This window comes from Sinocyclocheilus rhinocerous, unplaced genomic scaffold (assembly GCF_001515625.1).
Source record: "Sinocyclocheilus rhinocerous isolate Xijiao unplaced genomic scaffold, SAMN03320098_v1.1 scaffold295, whole genome shotgun sequence".
In the NCBI taxonomy this organism is placed as follows: Eukaryota; Metazoa; Chordata; class Actinopteri; order Cypriniformes; family Cyprinidae; genus Sinocyclocheilus; species Sinocyclocheilus rhinocerous.
The window spans coordinates 574,429-591,066 of NW_015647035.1; the positions used below are offsets into that span (position 1 = coordinate 574,429).

The following is a 16,638-nucleotide window of genomic DNA, read 5'->3' on the forward strand; positions in this document are numbered from 1 at the left end:
AATGGGTATTACACTCTGTAATATATTTATTCAGATATTTTTTGAATTATATTCAAAGAAATTTTTTTTTCAATCCACTTAACTGGGTTCTACAATGGTCTTGGCTGGACTTTATAAATCACAACTAGATTTTTTTTTTTTTACTGTCACTTACCGTCTAAACATTTCACACAGTTGACTTCAGGAATTATTATTATATACATATTATTATTTAAATACATTAACAATAAACCCTGATTGTAAAACAGTCAAAGTTAAATTAAAATAATACATATAACCGTATAATAAATAAAACTTTATAATGTAGAAGCCAAATATTTCCCCAAATTGTAATTATTTATTTATTTACTTACTTGCTTATTTTCACACAATAATTCTGTTCTTTAAACATATAAATATAGCTGGCTTTTAAATTTTAGGATGGGGTTTCTCACATGAGGTCATATTTGAGCATGCATGTCATCTAGAAGAGTAAAAACCCCTTCAGGGATCTTTTGTGTGTGAAAAACATAAGACAATTTCATGTCTGGTTAAAGATGTTTCTCTCAGTCCTGCTATGTGTAACTTGAATTTGCGAAATTTAATTCAACAAGTAATTAAAACATATTTTATGCCATGTACATGCTTACAATTTCTACATCAAAAGTCCCAGAGGAACGGCTGTCCTTGTCTGATGGGCGCTGGGGAAACATTAGCCAACATAATACAATACCGCCCCCTACCGGACCACAGCAATCTGAATTCTGATCTATGACTGCCCTCTGTAGAACCAGTTTGGTCTAGCACACATTTTAGACGCCAATTATTCGAGCCTTTCAACGCACATCAGATTTTACATTTACCAGAGATTTGCATATAAATCCGACCAGGTATGTAGCAATCCTAACTCACAATGAAGAAGTCTGATTTTGAAGTGCACCGTTCGTGTGCACTGCGTGAGGTTCATTTTTCAATGTGCACATCAGATCGAGTTCATTAGGCGCCAGGAGAGTGTCTATTCGGGTGAAAATGAATGAAGATCAACGCGCCCTCGCGTAGAGACCAGGCGAAGAGAGATTTTTACAGTAAGTATCAGTCTCCCAGTCACCTGCAGCTGTCTGTGACGGTTGATTTTGCATGCTGCTCTCAACCGCCTATAGATGAGAAATGATGGCTTGATAATGCATTATATCCACATAATATCCCATATTCGCTTATAGATGCATTTAGCATGAATTGCATTGGATGCACTCTAATGTATTTCATATATTGAATGTAATGTTTTTTAAATGAGAACCAGCAGTAGCCTAAAGCCTGCCTCCATCGACAGTAAGGTGGTACTGGCTGCTGTAGTTTTTCGCGGTCTCTCTCAGTATTTTTTTTTTTAAGGAACAGCAGAGGCTCAGCACACAAGGACAGGGAATAAGGAATAAGACCAGTAACTCCTCCTTATTTGCGCCTGTCAGAGGACAGATAGATTTGGTACATGCAGCATTTGTAGAGAACGAACAGGTAAATATTGGCACGAGATACTGAGTTGATAAAAGCGCGCGGTGCAATGCATGCGAATACGGCTCGAGCACACTGCGCGCGACGAAACGACAGGGTTCGCATTATAAAAAAATTAAAAAACCAAGCTGAACGCAGCTCGCTTGCAGATGCGTTGATTATTACAACAACGGTCCAGTTGTGTCGCGTCGAAATGCATCACTCGCTTGCGTTGTAGATCGGGTCTTTTACTGAATGTAAATACAACGATGTAAAAACAAAATGGGGGTGAGTTGATGTGGGAGGAGCGGGGTTTAAAACCAAGAATATGTATTAGTGCACCACCTAATGTGTTTGCAAAACAAGCATGTCCGTGTTTTGTGTGTATTTGACGGAGAAGCGGTGAAGTTAAGGCGAGGCCTTTTGATCGTACGCTTTGATTCGCGGATTCGGCGACGGCCTCGCGATCAAGTACCGCATCCCGACTGAATGTAATGGTGTTAACGTGCTGTGACTGGCAGGAGGCGGGTCTTTTGTCACATATTTGAGGCGAATTTTTTTTTATATAGCGGGGAGTAATTGCGCTCTGTGTTTATGCATGTCTGTTTGTTTTAAAGCAAGCGCTGCGCCTTTAATTTGTGATGTCAGTGCGGGGTCGCTGCAGGTTGTGCGCAGAGAGAGAGAGAGAGAGCAGGCCTTGGGTCATATTTGTGTTAGGCTAAAGGGAGTGATTTCCATGCCTTCTTGGTCAACATAAATAAATACCTTATGGCATGCAGTGCTTATACACTATTTTTATATGGGTAAACCTAATGAAACCTGTAAAGAACAGGTTACATTTCATCCCCCCAAAAAAAATGTACATTATCCTGCTAATTACATGGCTATTTACCAAATAAATATGGCATACTGATTGGACAGTAAGACGAACACAACAACGGTATTCATTTGTAAATAACGTATTAATCAGGAATCCAAGTTACAGTTTATATGGACTAGTTAGTTGTCTTTCTCCAGTTTATGTAAGTCTCTCTTGCTGTTTTTACCTGGGGACTTGTGCGCTTTTAACCATTAAAGATTATATAATATAATATATAATAATAATATAGCAAGGCACAAAGGCACATTATCAGCATAGTACATAGCACAGAGTCTGCTTTGAAAGGCTGTGTGATTGGCTGCAAGCATACGCTAAATGTTTCCCAGATAGCACAGGTACGTCTGCAAGATGTCTGTTAAAGATCGCTTCGTCTGGAAAGCATCTGCTGTGTGCAAACATCTGACAGTTTTACATACATTCTAAAATCATAAACATCTTAAAGACATTTTCTAAACGTCTATTTGACATCTGATAGGAAACGTCCTATAGACGTATTGCAGATGAGCAAACACTAAAAAATATGTCTTGCAGATGTAAACGCAGACGTCAAATAGACGTCTCCGTGATGTACGTGTGCTATCAGGATTTGCAATACGTCTATAGCACGTTTCCTATCAGATGTCAAACAGATGTTTAGAAAATGTCTTTAAGATGTTTATGATTTAGAATGTATGTAAAACTGACGTCTATCAGATGTTTGTACACAGCAGATGCTTTCCAGATCTTTAACAGACATCTTGCAGACATATGTGTGCTATATACCCATTTTTATTCACAAGATGGCGCCAATCAATATGTGGCGTTTAGATTTTAGTTTTTTTGGTTATACATCATCTCATTACGCAAATGTGCAGATCTGAGTTAACCAGACTTGAACGTTTTGTTCATATGCGTGTCAGTGGAGTGAAAAATCCCTCCCTTAAAGCTTAAATTGTGGCCAGAAAGCTGTAACTTTTTGAATGTGCCTAGGAATTAGCTTTGTTCTTGTACTAATTTGGTCATTTTCATGGATAAGAGCGTGTCTGTGATCATCATCTGTTGAAGCAGATGGAGACGGTTGAGTTCAGTCACATTCAGAGATGTTAATGAATGAATCATTTTATCTTGATTCGTCTGTAGGTACTCCATCCAGTGGCACTGTGAGTCAAGAGGAGGTGGGTCTGCTCTGTCACTCACACGACTGATGTTTTGATTACGTGTTGCCGATTGTTATCTTGATCGAAAGATGATGATGAAAGAAATATTATATTTTTCTCGACAGAAAAGGCAGGATGTCAGCCAGAGGAGGAAAGAAAAAGATCACCAAGCTGTCTCGTTCTTCCCGGGCAGGAGTCATATTTCCTGTCGGGAGGATGATGCGTTACTTGCGCACAGGAACCCATAAGTATCGCATTGGCATGGGCGCCCCCGTCTACATGGCAGCTGTCATTGAGTACTTAGCAGGTGGGAATCCAGATTCTCTATGGTTCTGGAATGAAATAATCTTTTACCAAAAAAAAGTTGTCATTATGCAGTCGTTTAATTATATTACGGTTCTGAGAGTCTCTGTTGCGCTGATGTTTTTGTAGCGGAGATCTTGGAGTTGGCTGGAAATGCAGCAAGAGACAACAAGAAGGGGAGAATCACTCCACGACACATCAAGCTGGCAGTGGCCAATGACGAAGAACTCAACCAGGTAATGAATTACATGTTAAAATAGACTGAGGTCGGTTAGGGTTAATGTTTAGCACACTCTTTGTGTCCAAAAACAACTTGCAGTACACTTTTTTTTTTTTTGCTGTAGGCTACTATGGCACCTTCGCTTGAGTAGCCCACTTTTATACTGGTTAGGCTACACAAACTTATTATATCCACTACAGGTCAAACGTTTGGAGTAATAAAGGTTTTTTACTGTTTTTGAAAAGTCTCTTATGCTCACCAAAGCTGCATGTATTTGATGGGAAAACAGTAATATTGTGAAATAACTGTTTTCTATTGTAATAACTGTAAAATGTAATTTATTGTTGTGATGTCAAAGCTGAATTTTCAGCATCATTACTCCAGTCTTCAGTTTCACATGATCCTTCAGAAATCATACTAATATGCTGATTTGCTGCTAAAAAAAAAATCTTAATATTATTAAAGTTTTTACTGCTTAATATTAAAAACATTTATTTGAAATATAATTTTTTTGTATTTATGACCACTTGGTCTTTTTTAATTTATCCTTGCTGAATACAAGTAGTAATTTCTTCTTAAAAATCAATCAATCAATCAATATTACACCAAACTTTTGAATGGTTTATAAAGCAGTCCGTACAAAGCAGGAAAAACAATTTTGATAATAAGAAATGTTTTTTGAGCAGCAAATCAGCATGTTAGAATGAAGGATCATGTGACACTGAAGACAGGGAAAAAATACATTTTAAAATAAATTCAAATAGAATAATAGTTGTTTTAAATTGCAATAATATTCCCATAATATTACTTTTTTTCTGTATTTTTTTTATCAAATAAATGCAGCTTTGGAAAGCACAAGAGGCTTTTTTTCATAACACTAAAAAAATATTAATTATTCCAGTATTTTGATTGGTAGTGTAGCTCTGCAAGATGTTTTAGGATCCGCATTTTAACAATTGTAGTCCTTGTAGCAATGCCAATGATGAGTTTGTTTTTCTATGTTATTGGATAGTTGCTCAGAGGGGTGACCATATCAAATGGTGGCGTTCTGCCTCGCATCCATCCTGAGCTGCTCTCCAAGAAGAGAGGAGCCAAGGCGAAGATGGAGACTCAGGTGACCGTTCCCGAGAAGAGGGTGAACCGGAAACCCATCAAGAAACCCAGCAAAAAGAGCAAAGGAAAACCAGGCCGCAAACCCAAAGTGCGTGCAGCGTCATACATAGGTTGCTCTGGTACTGTTTATCTGTCAGAATTCTAAAAGATGTTTCTTTTATGCAGAAAAGCACAGAGAATGACAAAGAAGCAGATGCCAGCACAACAACTGAAGACGGACCAGGAGAGGGCTTTACTATTCTCTCTGCGAAAAGCTTATTCCTTGGACAAAAGGTGGAAATAGCTGTGCTTATAACACATTACCGAGAATTTATTTTAACACTTGCAGAGCACATTATCAAGTCTGTATACCTTTGAATGCAAGGTACATTTAGTAATTTACCTACATATATTTTTTACTTTTTTACAAACGGTCTTGGATTACACAAATGAATAGCTGAATCATGGTTTTTGATATATTGCGACTGACACTCTGAACTGAATCGCAGTAATAAATGGAACTTGCGGTCTACCGATATTAATTTTTTGATGGCCGATGCAGATATCTTTAGACAGTAGGGTGGTCGCTGGCCAATCTAAAGCTGAAATATGTGATAATATAATATTTATTTTACATAGTACTGGTTAAAAATCATTCAAAATAAATATGAAAATTAATTTGAATTTAATTCAAAAATCTGTAAAACCATAAGACGTCACCCTAGGGCTTCAGTATACAAAATACGACAAATTATAAAAAGTTCAAAATGTGTAAAATTACCATCTACTCCACTTTACAACAATTTATGTTTATTTTATATAATACCTACTAAAAATAAAATGTAAAAATAATTAGAATTTGATTTTGAAAAAATCTGTAAAATAAACATTCATACTTCAGATAGGAATTTGTGTTTACAAATAAAGCAGTTATAATAAAATAAAAAGGAAGTAAACACTGTAACCAACAGTATGCTCAGTACGTGAAAAAGTTCCAGCATTTGCCTTTCAATTATTATACAGAATCTTTAAACAGCGACGATAATTAAGACGAGGGACAGGATTCTTAGCGCTATCAAAAGAAATGATATATCAGCCTTGGCGACCCCTAAATGGAAGCAAATAAAATTCAAATTTGCCACGCAAGACTAAAATTCATCACCCCTCAGAATCATCACAATATTTACAGTTTTGATTCATTTTATATCGGCAGTAAAATCATATTATTACTGATTTTTATTGTAGCATTTCTAATACACTGGTGATTTAAGACTTGACAATGTAATAATGTGGTTTGTTTATCAGCTGTCTCTTACAGAGAGTGAAATCGGCAAAATCGGCACGATCAAAGTGGAGGGAATCATCAATCCCACAAACGCAGAGATTGATCTGAAAGAGGGAATCGGTCAGTGCATTACAGTGCTGTTAGCTACTATTAAATTAATGTCAGTTGCATTTGCTAGGTGGTAAAATGATAGATTTGTGTAGCAAGTGTCGATTCGCCTGAATATTTAAAGAGATGTTTAAGCCTCTTTTTAAAGGATATGGCGAAAGCTCATGTATTTTCTGTGCTGTGACCCAGGTAACGCTCTGGAGAAAGCAGGAGGAAAAGATTTCCTAGAGACCGTCAAGGAGCTGAGAAAAAGCCAGGGTCCTTTGGAGGTTGCATCAGGTTGAAGTCACACACATTTCTTGACTCAAGCTGACACAAATTAGTGTGTGTGCTCTAGCAATGTTCAAAGGGGCAGGAAATGACCTTGTTAAATATTTGAATATAGAAAAAAGTACAGCCGTCATGGAAACCTAGTGATACCAGTAGGGATGTAACGATTAACCGCGAGCCGGTTGAAAATCGATTCCAGGCATTTTTAGGATCATTTACGTGCCTGGAAAAGTGCAAAATCTTCAGTAGTGAATGAAGATTTTTATAGCTTGTTCTGTTCTGCAGACATTTGTACACTAAAAGTGTTCTACAAAGATTGTTACATGACATACAATGGAAAATCAGCCCAAAACTGTGACTCGTTTTCCTCAGTCATTTGATTCTTTGATCAAAAAGTCTGGAAACTTTAAAAGTCGAACAAGAAAGTGGGAAGAAATCCCCTGTAGATGCTGAAGAAAGATGTTGTTGTGACCGTTTCGTATTCCCTCTGCTCTGCAGTGGCTGTGAGCCAAGCCAGTGGGATGGCAGCACGTTTCATCATCCATTGTCATGTTCCTCAGTGGGGTTCAGAGAAGTGTGAAGATCAGCTCGAGAAAACAGTCAAGAACTGTCTGTCTGCTGCAGAGGAGAAGAAGCTCAAGTCGGTGGCCTTCCCTTCGCTACCCGCCGGACGGTGAGCATCACAATCATTCACACAGGATGAATATCCTTGGGCTTTCAGATCAATAGGCAACTAGATTTGAAGCTCATTTACTGCATGGCTGTTTCGAAGTGATTGTGGTGAGAAATAGTTCCCAGAAAATGGAAATCATCTTACCTCTTTGGTTTTTGTTCCGACAGAAATGGTTTCCCAAAGCAGACAGCAGCCCAGTTAATACTGAAGGCCATTTCGAACCATTTTGTCTCAGCAACCACCTCCTCCCTGAAGAACATTTACTTTGTTCTGTTTGACAGCGAGAGCATTGGGATATACCTGCAGGAGATGGCAAAGATGGACGCCAAGTGATGTTGAGTCATGGGTTTGATTTCTTTTGAAAGTGTAACGCCTGGATGCAGCTCTGTTTTAGCTTTGCTTTGACTGGTTTTGTTGGCCTCGCCGTCGTGGGAAGGTGAAATTAGTTAAACGTGAGCTTTAGCGGAGAGTGCATCCAGGCTAGTAGGAGCGTACTAAGTGGAGTGTAGTGCAGCTTGGTGAAAGATGTTGTAGGTATATGTTTTTGACAACAGATTATTTGAAGGTGTTTAAACAAGGATATTTGTGAGTGATGTACTGTACACATTTATGTTTCACTGTTCTCCTTTAAAGAAAAGACATTCATTTAGACTAGATCGACTTAATCTTCATCGTTTGCCATTTTTATCCTTAGACTGATCTTGTTTTTACATTCCATGTTCAGAGTTGGAACTTTTGACCGTTGTTTTTTGCCTAGATATATCATGTGTGGTTTCTGACTGTTTTGGTTTATCAAAAAAAAAAAAAAAAAAGTTTCTTGTTCTGCTTTGAAATAAAAAAATGTTTTACACCACAGGTTGAGCTTTCTTTTTCCACACCATTAATTTACTCAGCCTCATGTCGTTTCAATCCTGTATGACTGACTTTCTTCTGCAGAACATAAAAGATATCTTGAAGAATGTTGGCAACCAAACAGTTTCCGTCGGACAAAAATACACTACATTCCACAGAAGAAAGTAAGTCATACAGGTTTGGAACGACATGGCGAGTAAATGACAGAATCCCTTTTAATGTCCAAAACTTGTCATCGTTTACTTCAAAACCCGTTTTCTTTAATGAATCATAAAGATCAACATCCACGCAGCTGTTTCCCACAAAACTGAAGGGAATGTTTATTATACCATCAAAATCATGAAGTATTCCATATAGATACAGTCTGAAATGCAAGTTGTGAACTGCTGAAAAACTTGCCTTCACCGGAAGCGCTGATCTCATTTTCTCTGATGTTTCTTGAAAGATTAGATGCATCAGGTGTGATGTCATCAATGGCAAACACTAATGGGCTCTCACAAGGCACCTGACATGGATTACTTTAGCTTTTTAGTCCTTTGAGGAGCTTGGTGGTATAAATCAACCTCCATTGTAGATTAAAGGAAATTGTCATTTGCTCACCCTCAAGTCGTTCCAAACCTGTATGACTTTGCGGGTAACCAGAGTTTTGGTTCGTTTTTGGCCGCTGATTTCCTGTCTATGGAGAGAAAAAAAATTCTGGAAGCATTAAAAACTATTTTAATTTTTGGCTGAGCTTTATTCTCCTCTTTGGGTCTTAGCTTCCTAAATAATTCAAATTAAATGAAAGTAATAAAACATAATTGACATGCAAGAGAAAAACAATGACACAACATTAGGATATTTTACCATATATTACATTGTAAAAAGTACATTAACTTTTATTCATATATATATATATAGATACAGATTATTTTGACTGAATTACCTGTTGACTACAGAATTAGTTTCTGATGCATCTAAGAATGCAGTACAAGTGCACATACAAAGAAAAGACAACGTCCTCCTGTCCACGCCACCTTATAGGTTTGTGATGGTGTGATCACTGATCTGCTGTCACTGCAGTGACGATCGACGATAAATTACAGTATCATTCTTTAAAGAACCTACTGTCTCTGTACTGATCCAAACATAGCATGAGTCTCAGGTCATACGCTGATCGCTAGAAGCACTTGAGCTGCTCGCGGGTGGTCTTGGCTGATGGAAGCGGAGGTGCAGGTCAAGAGTTATTATATATTTTTATTAGTGAATTTTATAGCTCTCTTCTGAGATCAACTTCTCATGAAGCATTCATTAATTCATACCAAGCTAAAAGTGGTCAGTAAACTTCCAGAGCCGAGATCACCACAATAAAGGGATACAACTGATAGAAAGAACAGCAGAAACGTATTTGGAAAAAATTATCTATTGTCCAGGAGAAATTCTTGAAAGGGTAAGCTTCAAAGAGCAGAAGTGCCTCAGCAATACAACATAAACGTGAGAAACTAAACTATCGCTCTTCAAGACGACCCACGAAGAAAAATACCCATCAAAATAAAGCCTGACGTACAGCTGGTTTGTTTAGTTGAAAACATCAGTGAGGTGTCTGGAATGTCGTAGAGACGCACGATAATGAATTATGTGGCGTCATCATAAAAAGCCATATTTTATTGTTTTTAACCAAAAGAACGGAGGGATAGTTTACCCAAAAATGAACATTCGGTCATCATTTACTCACCCTCATGTTGTTCCATACCTGTATGACATTCTTTCATCAAAGGTAGTTTAGGAAAAATCCTGGTCCATACAATAGAAAGTCAATGGGCGACGATGTTGTTTGTTTTCCAACTTTCTACAGATGTTCCATAGAAGTTCTATAACAGTTCTATAGAAGAAAGATTTGAAACGACATGAAGGTGAGTAAATGATGACAGAATTTCGTTTTTTGGGTGAACTATGCTTTCAATTTTCGAATGAACAATGAATGGCAAACTTTACGTGGCTACATCTGTTTTCTCTCGAGGAATTTATGGCAAAACTATATAATTAAAGTGTAAAAGCCACAATAATAAACAATATGAACTGTCAAAATAAATTATGTTTTCTTCATCATACTGTACAGTTTCATTTAGCTTGAGCGGTGATAAAAGCTTCAACGCTAATGTAGTTTTTACGGTTTCATTAGCTGGACCCAGTGTGCGGTACCTCTACCCATCAGCCATTCTCTGTGATCACTGCCTGAGTAACAACTGAGTATTGATACATTAAAATCTGCTCTGACAGGTGTAGTTAACCTAACCGACCGAAATAAATCTAGTCCCATCAATAATGAACTGTCCTCCAGGGTGGCACCTTCCTGTTTTGAATAAATAGGATCATCTATGTAACATCTCTTAACCAAAGGACATTCGAGTCTGAGCAGTTTGGGAGTTGCTTTGATGTCTGAAATGAGGAGAGGCAACCATGCATGTCGATGTCCTCCACACTCTCTTACGCTCTTATTCCAGGTTCTGCTGTTACATAATGTAATAGTGTGGGCTACAGCGAGTGCACACGTGCAGAACAGTCAAATCAGATGCTGCTTCCACTGTTTCTCCCTCAGACGTGGCGGCGGCACTCTTTGGGCTTATGTTTGAGGGGCGGGTCATTTGGTGGATGGGCGGGGCAGCAGGGGCACTGGTGAGGTAGCCTCTATGAGAGCCGGGTTCAGAATGATTGGCAGGGACATCGGGGGGACGCCCACTTGCAGAGGAGAGGCAAGCGGCTGCAGGATGAGTGGAGACTGGCCCAGAGGAGGCGGTGGGGAGTCAGGAGGACTCATCTTTGCTGGAGTGGGCATCGGTGGTTTTGAGGGAGGAACTGGAGATGATCTGTCTGTTCCTGCATCGAGGAAAGGAAGCAGAAGAGTTGACAATAACTAAATTTTGATATACAATTGAAAAAAAAAATCCTTGAAAATATATCACAAATCACAGTGGAGCTATAAATATATAGATTATTTTTGGCAGCTGTTACAGAAATATTTTTACAATAAATATTCTGATTTTGACTTTGAGATTAGATAGCTTCAATATTTAACCACTATTTATGATAATACTTGGTTACAATGACACTAATAGCTCTTATTTCTGCCAGGAATCTTTAAATAGAATAGAAGCATCATTTCTTAATGACTCGCAGAAAGACGATTCTCTGCCGATCCATCAGTCAATGTAAACTTTCTGTCTCACAATACATTTATGAGTCAGTTTATTATATACAATATCTGCATTAGGTCACAGTAGAGTGAGTTTTGAGCAAAAACATTATGTATTAATCTCATACTATCACTCTGAAATAGACTAATGGCGCGAGCTGAGTTTCTGAAAAGCCCTGCATGGACCAGGATCACGAAACCCAGACGGTCTTTAAGCGGGAGCGCTGACAGTGAAAGTCCATTTCTGATTGTTATTTGTATTGTCATGTTGCAGTGTTTTACTTGCTGAGGTTTAAAAAATATATATATATCTTATTTTTTTTTGGTATTTCATATGCTCTGTTGGTGGTTGGTGGGGTAGCATCACCCGGGGGGATATTTTTTTATGTTTGGACTAAAAACAAAAAGAAAAATTAATACTTTTATTCGGCAAGAATGCAATAAATTCATCAAAAGTGATAGTAAAGTCATTCATAACGTTACAAAATAAATAAATACATAAATAAAGGGGAAAAATGTATCACAATTTCTACAAAATATTAAACCATAAAAACAATATTTATCAATAAAATACTTGATATAATTGATAAAATTATATTATACTTTATAAAATATAAACACTGATAATAACAAGAACCATTATTGACAACTAAGCACCAATAGTAAGTGATAATAATAATTAAATCCGCATATTAGAATGCTTTCTGAAGGATCATGTGACACTGAAGACTGGAGTAATGATGCTGAAAATTCAGCTTTACCATCACAGGAATAAATTACATTTTAAAATATATTCAAATAGAAAACAGCTATTTTAAATTGTAATAATATTTCACAATATTACTGTATTTTTGATCAAATAAATGCAGCCTTGGCAAACATTACAGAAATCTTACCAACACCAAACTTTAACCAGTAATGTAAACTATTACCTTAGTAACCCCTATACCACCCATTCCTATTCAACACAATACCGATGTGTCTAAATAACGCTTACGATCACCGCTGGCACTAGGTGTGGGCATGTCCTGAGGTGATGTGGGTCTGCTGGGGATGTTTGGCTCTGCAGGGGCAGCTGGCACTGGTGAGGGGGCTGGCACAGGGGGAGAGGCTGGAGTAACAGCAGTAGGTGGTGGGACGGGCTCCACAGGAACATTACACACAGGTTCTGTACAAAAAAACAGAAGATATCAGCTAACCAAATCCAAACCTGTGTTGTACATGGTTGAACTCAAATGTTAAATATGAGTATTGTGATTAGCCACATTTCCACTGTCAGGCCAGTGCGAGCCAGGGCTAATAACCAGCCAGGTGGGGCCAATAGCCTCGCACCTCAAGCCGCGAGGCCAAAATCAAGCTGCATTTCCACTGTCAGACCAGCACTATTGTAAAACCTGCCTTTAAAACGCCTCTCTGAAGCAAATGTCACACAACCCCAGCATTTCACCAGTGAGGAGAAAATGAATGAAAACTAACTAGATCGCAAAACGAACTTGACAGAAGCAGGCGTTTGGTCCTTACATAAACACTCCAGCATCAATATTTTATATACCAATGATTTACGATAAAAAATAATTTAATTTATTAATTTGTCAGCAGTGCACATATGTGAAGCTAAATCAAACTAATCTTTATTATTCTTTATCATACAGCCCCAGTTGGCCTACTTTGGACCAAGGTATGCAGAGGGCCGAAAATCCCTGGCCGTTGGCCCCGAGGAAGCCCTGACTAGGCCCGATCAAGCCCCAGAAGTGACTGGCCCTGGCATGCACTAGCACGCTCGCTTTTGGCCCGACAGTGGAAACACGGCTATTGAGTGCTCAGTACCTGGAATGACAGCCTGTTTGAAGAGCTCTTCCTTCAGACGGGGAAGGAAACAGTCAATTCTCTCCCAGGTGATTTCCCACAAGTCTGAGTAGCCTGTACGGGAGTCTGCGCTGTGAAAGATCCCTGCTGTGTCCATCACCAGCAGCATGTTCTTCAGAGACTCAGGGATGGCCTCCAGCTGTGCACCAAAGTCAAACACACAGACTCATCAGCACTCAGAATTAAAAACCTTTTTTTTTTTTGCTGTAAATCTTTGAACATCTTATCTAGGAGTGGGTGACATGGCAAAATAACATCAAGTTTTTCCAGGAAGAATCACGATCCACAATCTTTTCACAATTCTTGTTCATTTTGGTTAAGACTATTTACTGGCAAGTTACTGAGCAGTCCAGTCAAACTAATTTCCACATATATAGATATAACCCTACAAGGTAACAACACATAAGGCGAGGTTAATATTTTTAGATACAGAAGGTATTTTTAGCAGTTGCATTCAAGTAAAAAATAAAATTATAATCAAATGTAAAAATACATGTAAAAATAATTCACTGAATTATCCACCAATTAAAATGATGAGAACATTTTGGGGTCAATACAGGTGATTCTCATACTCATCTGAAAGCATCTTACCAGAAGGTCGCTGGAGCCGGCGTGCATGTACTTGTCCATGAAGTCTAAAATGGTGAGCCAGAGGGCAGCAAATGTGGGCAGAGAAAGCAGTGGAGAGAGATGCTGCAGAAACACCTGAGGAGGTCAAAAAATTCAAATAAATGAAATAATCAGCATAACAACTTTAAAATGAATTCAGATTTCAGTCCTAGACCAGACCTTAGAAAGCAGTGTGCAGGCCCTCATCCTAGTCTCCTCCATTCCTCCCACATCAGCTGGACTGATGTTGTCTAGGAGTTTGGTCAGCAAAGGAAACAGGACCTGAAGACAGACAGACATTACCACCGTTTCTCAGTTCTATGTACTGAAAAAGGTTCTTTTCAACAAAATTCATGTTATCAACTAAATAGCCAAACAGAACTAGTTCACCTTGTTGAAGCAGGACTCCCACTCCACTGCATCCAGAGTTTGTAGATCGTGTACAAGAAGTGCCCTCTGTAGGTAGGTGAGAGCTTGCATCCGGACTTGCCTCCGTGCATCACAGCACAACCAAGCCATACCTACAAGGCCGAAACACATACATTATAGAGCATCTCTCAACATCCAGTTCTTTTATACATTCAAAATTACATCAGATATTACAACAAAACCTCAATATTGTAAGCATATGCTTTTGGGCTAGTCTGACCTTGAAGGAGGGGACACCAGCAGCTGGACCACAGTGTTTGAGAATCCGCCTCGATCTTTCTGCCAGCATCCTCTAGATGGTGCTGTTCCTCTGCCCAAGAGCTGTAGATACCGGCTGCTCGCGTGTGCAGTGTATGCATCAGGTCTAACAACTATATGGGCAAACAGGCTGTTTTAATAATCACTAAACACTCACACACTATACACTTTCAGACTCACATTCATCTTATTAATGGAGATAATATAAATTATTGTAATACAACCACTACTGAGACATGACAGGTAAACAGGTGGAAAGAACACGACAAAAGACAAAAATTCATGCTATACATTTGATACTATGTTCAGAAATCATGATATTGCTTTTTATGTGCACTATTCAGGCTATGAATATGGAGAAAGCATGTCTGGGTCATATTTCAACAGATATAAAAAGAAAAAAAAAATAAGGCTATATTACAATCATTAACATTTTTGTAATATGCCTTTTTTAAATTACAACCAAGAGCATATTTCTATCAATATTTAATGACTTTAAAAAACCCTCAATGTCAAAATGGATACTTTTACTCCGATACATTTCTCCTGACCCTTTCGTTACAATTGCAACTGCGAAGTACAAAAAACAGAAAGCAATTTGCTGATCGCTCAGCGATATTCAGTTCATGAATGAATCTTTTGATTCAATTCGGTTCCTTTGAATGTGAAAACTGGTTCGCGAAGAGGTGTAAATGATTCGTTTCGCAAATCACGAATCTGAATAAAACTCGAGAAGCACCAGCACGCCAAGCAGTGCGTAACGGATCTCCACTGTGGATCTAAATTGAAAACATTATTTGTATAAGTTTTAATCTGTGTTTTATCAAGGTAAATATGGTTTAGGCTAAATAAAAATTTTGAAATTGTGATTACGTGTGAAAAGACAAAGCCGAAGTCAGACCATTCTGTTTTTGATTCGGATTTTGAAATGATACAATCTAATTTAAATCAGAAACTGTTCATGCTACATGTAGCATCTTTGTTTGGATCATGATTCAAATGCAGTGGTTGCCTCTAATTTTCAATTGCTACAGATAGTTCTGCCTGTAATACAGAAAAACATCTTGTTCATGTAATCATTCTCTTAATTCTCTTGCTTAAAACAAATTTAAAAAAAAAAATCGGCAATCATATCACAATTGGCTCATTTGCTTGTAAAAAAATTGGCAGTCAGAATCGGCCATGAAAAATCAAGATCAGTGTATCTCTACTGGACATCTTTGACCACTGTTCCTCACTTTTTTCTACTGTCCTGCAAAAATTTCATTTTTGTGAACAATCCCTTTAACTCTTATATATCCTATACATATATCTATTAGGGGTTGAACGACTTCAGATTTTTTTTTAAAGTCGACATTTATGCGATGAAAGTCGATTCGAGGTCGACTAGTCGCTGATGACGTCATTAATGAACAAATAAGCCTGAAGCTTGAGCTGCGACTCGAACACCTTGTGCACAGCTATGGCATTTTGACAGTGCTGCCCACACGGCTATTGCTCCTATAACAACTAATTTTTATCAGTTCTTTTGTCTTCGGGTCGTTATATTTCTCCCAGATTCTGCTCGTTCTAAATCAGATACAGAAAAAGTAGCACAGCAAAGATTGCATTTATATGAATGCATTAGTGTGAGGGATTGCGTGTGTGAATTAATTCTACCTGGCAGCGTCTCTCTACTAATAGTGAAGCAGTGGGTTTTAGTTACTAAGAAATATATGCTAGAACTTTTCAGCTTCTAAGCTATATTATTGAGAAATCACAGAACAGTGTTGACAATACATTTAATTACTTAGTTTGCACCATTGTTTGCTATGGCGACCTGGATGAAATGCTTTAAAGCTGAAGTCTATGGAAAACCTTTGAAATTTTGATTTCTTAACGGCGCAGCGAATCCGCACCAAATTCGGGGGATCCCTTCAGCTCGAGGAACCCTCTCGAATGCGAATCGAGTGTACGTCTAGAGGCCCACTTTCGCATGAGACCACCCCCGCGTCGATAGCCCCCGGGGTTCGGGAGTT

General features: G+C 38.3%; 2 protein-coding genes across 5 annotated transcripts in view; one reads left to right on the forward strand and one right to left on the reverse strand.

The window, feature by feature from the left end:
- Nucleotides 1-761: 761 nt before the first annotated feature.
- LOC107708416 (core histone macro-H2A.2-like) lies at nt 762-8,258 on the forward strand. 4 transcript variants are annotated; one of them, XM_016512629.1, is made up of 11 exons: nt 762-869; nt 966-1,064; nt 3,467-3,501; nt 3,609-3,790; nt 3,916-4,022; nt 5,019-5,207; nt 5,285-5,392; nt 6,404-6,503; nt 6,681-6,770; nt 7,260-7,434; nt 7,602-8,258. In XM_016512629.1, the coding sequence occupies exons 4-11, from the start codon at nt 3,619-3,621 to the stop codon at nt 7,765-7,767; spliced, it is 1,107 nt and encodes a 368-aa protein (XP_016368115.1). In that variant the 5' UTR covers nt 762-869; nt 966-1,064; nt 3,467-3,501; nt 3,609-3,618; the 3' UTR covers nt 7,768-8,258. The 4 variants fall into 4 exon arrangements, with proteins under 4 accessions (XP_016368115.1, XP_016368116.1, XP_016368114.1 ...); XM_016512630.1 differs by lacking the exon at nt 762-869 and having other exon boundaries at nt 954-1,064; XM_016512628.1 differs by lacking the exons at nt 762-869; nt 966-1,064 and adding an exon at nt 1,310-1,491.
- A 1,853-nt stretch (nt 8,259-10,111) lies between these two features.
- The window catches only part of gbf1 (golgi brefeldin A resistant guanine nucleotide exchange factor 1), a 90,009-nt gene continuing 83,482 nt past the window's right edge, over nt 10,112-16,638 (reverse strand). Inside the window, exons 34-40 of the mRNA XM_016512632.1 lie at nt 14,583-14,733; nt 14,324-14,454; nt 14,114-14,215; nt 13,916-14,029; nt 13,286-13,463; nt 12,456-12,626; nt 10,112-11,142 (exon numbers count right to left, since the gene is read on the reverse strand). Coding sequence (XP_016368118.1) covers nt 10,907-11,142; nt 12,456-12,626; nt 13,286-13,463; nt 13,916-14,029; nt 14,114-14,215; nt 14,324-14,454; nt 14,583-14,733 — 1,083 coding nt within the window. The 3' untranslated portion in view covers nt 10,112-10,906. The remainder of the gene's footprint in view (nt 11,143-12,455; nt 12,627-13,285; nt 13,464-13,915; nt 14,030-14,113; nt 14,216-14,323; nt 14,455-14,582; nt 14,734-16,638) is intronic.

What these genes read in the sequence shown, in the direction of transcription:
- LOC107708416 (XM_016512629.1), top strand. Translation starts at nt 3,619, where the DNA reads ATGTCAGCCAGAGGAGGAAAGAAAAAGATCACCAAGCTGTCTCGTTCT. An exon ending in GCTTATTCCTTGGACAAAAG is followed by an intron (nt 5,393 to 6,403) that starts GTGGAAATAGCT and finishes TTTGTTTATCAG; the next exon opens with CTGTCTCTTACAGAGAGTGA. An exon ending in TGATCTGAAAGAGGGAATCG is followed by an intron (nt 6,504 to 6,680) that starts GTCAGTGCATTA and finishes GCTGTGACCCAG; the next exon opens with GTAACGCTCTGGAGAAAGCA.